The sequence below is a fragment of the Alligator sinensis genome, unplaced genomic scaffold, assembly GCF_000455745.1.
Source record: "Alligator sinensis unplaced genomic scaffold, ASM45574v1 scaffold849_1, whole genome shotgun sequence".
Lineage (NCBI taxonomy): Eukaryota > Metazoa > Chordata > Crocodylia > Alligatoridae > Alligator > Alligator sinensis.
Window position 1 is genome coordinate 891,019 of NW_005842271.1, and position 6,121 is coordinate 897,139.

Genomic DNA, 6,121 nt, shown 5'->3' on the forward strand with positions numbered 1-6,121 from the left:
AACAAGCCTGCCTTCTTTCTTACTGATCTCAGCTCGTCTCCCCTATATGTGCTTTAAAAAACAGGACAAGTTTAACAACTATTGAGCCAAAATCCATTAGCTTGGACTTGCACTTTCCTCCCCAAAAAGATTTTCCCTATCAACAAGGGACTTTTAAAGAGGTGTTTCCCTCTTGAAGGACTTTATGAGCTTGAGAGAGAGACAGAAAGAGAAAAGGGAACTTTTTAAAGATAATTTATCTTATGAATTCGTGGTACCTGTGAACTATTTAATACTCTTAATGGTAAAAGGAGGGTTCTGGGAACACTTTTGAGCCAGGTAATGCTTCCTGCAAATAACCCCACTGACATCAGTGGAGATACACATATGTAACTTTTGGAAAACAGTACAAAATCAGGCCTCCTTAGTGTGAATACATGACCTCCTGCTCAGGTTTTCTTAACATCAAGCATATGAATAGCTTCCAGACTTAAACTGCAAAAGGGCTGAACATGTCTGACTTTAAAAAGAACAGTGTGCCAGCAGGAAGGCAAAGCTTCAAAGCAGTCGCATGCTGCAGTTGGGACTTTTGATGATGTCACATCTGAGTATGGAGTCTCAACACTTCACACCTGGAAACCCTTCATTTAAACACAGAAAATCTCTATGTCCATAATGTCTATATGGGAAGAGAGTGAGTTACAGAGAGGCCAAGACATGTAACATTTTTAATAGTTATGGTCATCTGACCTCATACTTACCACAGGCCTCAGAATTTCATTCAATGATTCCTACAGGAAGCCTAATCAGTGGTGTCTAACCTACAGTGCACCTTTTAGACAGATATCAGATCTCAAGCACTGAAAATGACAGAGTTCACATTCCTGAGTAAGTCCTTCCAATTCTTAATTACCCATCTGTGCCTTATCAAACTCCAGCTTCCAGCCACTGGATCTTGTTATGCCTTTATTTGCTGGATTAAAGATCTCAGTTGTCAGATATCTTCCCCTACAAAGGTAAACAATTAGAGACCCAGTGGGGCTAGGCAGTGAAGGCAGACAGGTGTGTGGGGTGGAAGGAAAGAACTGAAGGAAAGAAAGTGACATTTTAAATGACCCCCTTCCACTAAATGCCAGGCTGGCATTAACCAGCAGCTTGCAACCCACTTAGCCACATTCTAGCACAATGGTTCTAGTATACATGGGGAGGGATTGAAAAGCCCACAGTATCATTATTTTTTAAGAATGCTGCAAATACGGCTGTCTGCCAAACTGTATCTGGGTGAAGGTGAGAAGGAAAGAAAGAGGAAATGAAAGCGTGGGAGCATATGGTTTACATTTGTCTTGTGCCAAGATAGTGAAAGGAATTTAATACCAGGAAATCAGTTTCTTCTACCAGCAGAATCAAGCGCCCTGATAGCTGTGTGAGTATGGATGGGCCCATCACAAAACCTGTGCCTTTCTGTAACGGATGGCTTAAGATTTATGACACTATGCTGAGCTTTTTGCAGTGGAGGATCAATGAAAGTCTAATGTACCATTGCTTGGTTAAAGTGATTAAATGGAGGAATATGCTGTTAATTCTGAATATATAGTAAAAAAAATGTTCAGTGTTAAATTAAAAGGAACCACTGTAGTGTTGAGAAACTATAGGTGAGCTCAAGTAAAGGTTTTAGGATGCATTCAGGTTACTCTACTGTTTCTGTTATTTGGGTTCCATAAGCAAATGGTTCCTCTCTACCTGCCAGGAATTGGGTTAACAGGATGAAACTATGTTGGAGTACTGTATTTTATGAGTTTGAGCTGTAATCAGAAGAAAAACCTGATTTTTTTTTATAAAGAGATTTATCAGTAACGGTCACAATAGCAAAACTGCACATAGATATCTTATATTCTGAAAGTTCTTTATGTCATGGTTTGTGCAAAAAGGTACTTAGAAGAAGAGAAGATGTGAGGAGACAGTCACTCTACGGGTGAAATTGGCCTACACCATTGATACGCGTTCCCATAACTGATGAAAGTAAGGATAGTAAAGTCAACCTTGTGGAAGAAGTGGGATCTATATCTATTTCCAGAACCACAAAATTTACTTGCTGAAATGAAAGGTGGGACAAATTTCACAGCACTTGATCTGTGTGCACTCCATTTTTAGCTAGGACTTCATTCAGGTTATATCCTTTAGGTTGAACTTGTGATTCCTCAATTCTTTGTCCTAGGAGCTGCTCTACAGTGTGGCACCTGGCAGAGGACCTCAAAGAACTGTGTGTTTTCTGCAGGCAGACAGGACATAGCATGCTCTGGCCATAACTCTTTCCAATTTATGACTTGCTCTGTGCTCCAAAGACTGCAAAGATAGCGATGGAAATACATAATACTATTTGTTCCCTATTGTTTCTCCACTCCTTCCATGTGCGGACTTCTCCATTGCTGGGGTATGTGGCAGTGACAACTGCTGACTTTAATGAGCTCAACAAGTTGGAAGGGTTCATAGCTCTGTCCTGGCCTGCCTGAAAATGGGTGCAACCTCTGGGTGGCAACATCACCTCACGCATTCAGGGAGTGTGCCACATTCATGTACTTCCCCTGCTCTTCCTGTCTCTGTTGCTGAAGGCAGAAATGACGGACATGCACCGAAATTGAGTTTAAGGTATGACAATATTGTGTAATATGGTATGCTTAAGAGGTCCACTACTGGCTCTGCACCTACAGGGGACCCAAGCCAGGAAAATCCCCAACAGAAGAGAAAAATACAAAAGGACAGAACAAAGCTTTTCTTATGCTTGGCAAGGATATCTTAGGGTGATATTTTTATTGGCTCAACTATGTAATTGGGATATAGTTAGACAAGAATTTGAGTGCAAGATTTCCTCACATCACGATTAGCATTCTTGTTGCTACTAGTACTACTACTTCTACTTCTCTAGTCAGGCTAGGAGCTGTAAGTTCACTAATGTACAAATATAACGGTTCAGAAAACAGAATAATTTCTGCAGGTATCCATATAATTTTTAAGAAAGGAATTATAATCTCTACAGGCCTGCTGATGAGATTAATCAAAATGTTAAAATACAAAACAAAATTAGCTGCTCTTACTTGCAGGCATTTCTAAACGAAATGGAATCTGGGGTAAGGATTGGATTTCCAAGGGAACCCATTGCTGGTTTAGAGAAATCAATGAGAATTTTTACTATGACTTAGCTCACTTAATTAAATGCTGAGTATTTTTTGAAAATCCTACATGAAATGTATAACTTTAAAATGACAAGGGTGGCAGGTGGAACTTTAAGAACAGTGTGACCATATGGTTAATACTAGAGTTAAAAAAACTCACCAGTTGGCAGTATCTTGCACCTGCAGATTGTTTAGAGATAGAATCCCACGAAAATGAACTGAATGTAGCTTGTAAACAGGACCCTCCTACTATGCTAAGTACCCTCCCCTTTGGTATTTCATTTTTCTTCTTGTCCATTTAACTCCATTAGTCATTACAGTTCATTTTAAAATGCTTTATTTAAATCTAGAGACTTTCATGCTTTTTTCTGTTTACCACGGCAGTAAAATTGCTATTGCACAAACTGCCTTGAATTTGATGCGAAGGAACTTTGGAGAATAATCCCAGATACATGACTAAGGAAGGAAGAAAGAAAGACTTTTAGAAAGAAGCTTGAACTCTGAACTCAGAGAAGGCTGAGGCACAAGCAGGGTTAAGCCCGGAGCATACGGTGAAGTCAAGTGTATTTCCACGTCTCTCTGTTACCTGATCTGAAGCTGGCACAAGTGTGCTCCCTTCTTGGCAGTCTTAAAAGAAACCAGTGGTTAAATGGGCCAGGAATGTCAGAGAGAAGGGGAGAAAGTAAGAATGAGTAAACATCTAATAAGTTCCATCATGAAGATCCTTAACGGAAAAAGAAAGGAGCATATTTCTAACAGTATTTAAGTGCCTCAAGAGGGATTTTCAGAAGTGCTCTTTTGTATCTTTTGGTATCTAAATCCCTTTGAAAATCGGACTCCTACAGGATTATCTGGATTTAACAAATGGCTTTATTCAGTCACAGTCAACTTCAGGTCCTCAACTGCTTAATCTTGAATTCTTTTTTTTTTTTTAAAGGAGGAAGTTGAAACTAATTTTGAAGCTTTCTGGCCCCAAACTCCTCCTTTGTCTCCTGCAAGCCATAAAAAGAATAGCATTACAACCTCCCCACTGGCACTGGGCCTACCTGCATGGTAAAACCACTAAATGTTTACTGAAGTTTTCTTGAGAGTCAAGTTTTTGATTACTGACATCTAAACTTTCAGGAACTCAAGGTGGTACTATACATAACTATAAAGAGAATTTCTCATCAATCACTAGCAGTTATGCACAAGCTTAACTTTAGGTATATGAGGAGCTCAAAGACTTAAACAAGTGTTTAAATAATCGGGACCTAAATTTGCAATAATGTAGAATGAACAGACCTCAATAAAAGATTCTTAGACTAATTATTAGAAAAGGTATCTTCATTCAAGGTAAATAACAATAAATGGATCAGTAAATCTGACTGTATAAAAAAAAGAAAACAACTCAGAGGAACACTGGTGCCTTGGAGAGAGTAACTGGACTCTTATTTACATCCTATCTTCTCCCATGTAGGACCATGCCAGGGACAGCAGAAATTCAAAACAATTATTGGACTGATCCCTTGTCCCTGTGTAGAGGAAAAAAGATGTTTGATTTTTAACATAAAGAATGTCATGATATTTAAGCCTGCCCCACAGGCATGGTTTGAAGTGCAGTTGTAGAAGGTCAGCAGAGTGGCCTGGGTTCAGGACTGGTGAGCATCATGCCCTCAGTGAGTTGCTTTTGTCCTTAGGCTCTTCTGCCCTGCCCTGAACATGGAGAAGGAAGACAGTAACATTGTGCAGGGAGCTCCTAGAAGTGGTGCAGCTCCGTGCTCCATCCCAGCAGTGTCTGCATGAGGAAGTAATGTGGGGATGCTCCTTATCCGTGACACAGCAGGCAGCTAGGTGCCGCTGTAAAAGGAGGCATCACGAAGCTACTACTGTCCAGAGGAGAGAGACACGCATGATCAGAGGGCAGGAAAACAGGCCTTATGATGAGAGGCTGAGAGTCATGGGACTCTTTAACCTGGAAAAGCGCAGGCTCAGGGGGGGAACTGGTGGCTGCCTATAAGTATATAAGGGGTGAACATCACGATCTGGGGGAATGCCTACTCACCAAAGTGCCCCATGGGATGACAAGGTCAAATGGTCACAGACTCCTCCAAGACTGTTTCAGGCTGGACATAAGGAAGAACTTCTTTACAGTCCAAGCCTTCAGGGCCTGAAACAGACTGCCGCCAGAGGTGGTCCAAGCACCTACTCTGGACTCCTTTAAGAGTCAATTTAACGTTTATCTTGCTGGGAGCCTGTGACCCCAGCTGACTTCCCTCCCCTGGGGCAGGGGGCTGAACTCTATGATCTTCCAAGGTCCCTTCAAGGCCTAATGTCTATGAATCTATGAATCATGTCTATAAATCTATGTCCAGGTAGGGGGACAAGACTTATGCTTTGGGACGAGCGCTTGCAATTCAGCCCTGCTGCACTGTGAGTGGTTGAGTCACAAGGCAGGGCCCTGAGCCTACAGCAGGTCACAGGGGCAGGCTCCCGACTCGTCCACCTTCCCTGTATTCCTTGGGCAATATAGAACGATGAATGCGCTGGCCCACTCAACCTCAGGTGACTATCTTCCTTCCCTACAGCTGCAAGTAGAGCCAAGGTTCAGACTGCCCCCAAGCCAGAGGCCGGGGACTACCTGTGTAGGTGCTGGGCATGGTGTACTGCGTCAGTAACATGAGTGACCTAAATTGATGATACGCGCTGATATACTCGTTAATGTGGTAAGGACGGCAGTACTCGCGCCAATACGGTAGTTCTGTCAGCTGCGGCCTCCAGTGGGTGCCGGGCTTTCCGGCAGGGGCCGCGGCGCGCGCGGATGACGCCATCACTGCGTGCCGGCCACCCCGCCCATCCGGCCGCTGCCGCCGCCATGGAGTCCAACCGGGACGAGGCGGAGCGGTGCATCTCCATCGCTGTGGGCGCCATCAAGGCCAACCAGCCTGATAAGGCGCGCCGCTTCCTGGAGAAGGAGCAGCGCCTCTTCCCCT

The 6,121-nt window shown here is 43.0% G+C and overlaps 1 protein-coding gene across 1 annotated transcript in view; it reads left to right on the forward strand.

Annotated features, from left to right (window-relative positions):
- The first annotated feature begins 5,938 nt into the window (after positions 1 to 5,938).
- The window catches only part of DNAJB12 (DnaJ heat shock protein family (Hsp40) member B12), a 32,064-nt gene continuing 31,881 nt past the window's right edge, over positions 5,939 to 6,121 (forward strand). The window contains 1 exon segment of the mRNA XM_025209228.1: positions 5,939 to 6,119. Within this exon segment, the coding sequence (XP_025065013.1) occupies positions 5,950 to 6,119 (170 nt within the window). The 5' untranslated portion in view covers positions 5,939 to 5,949.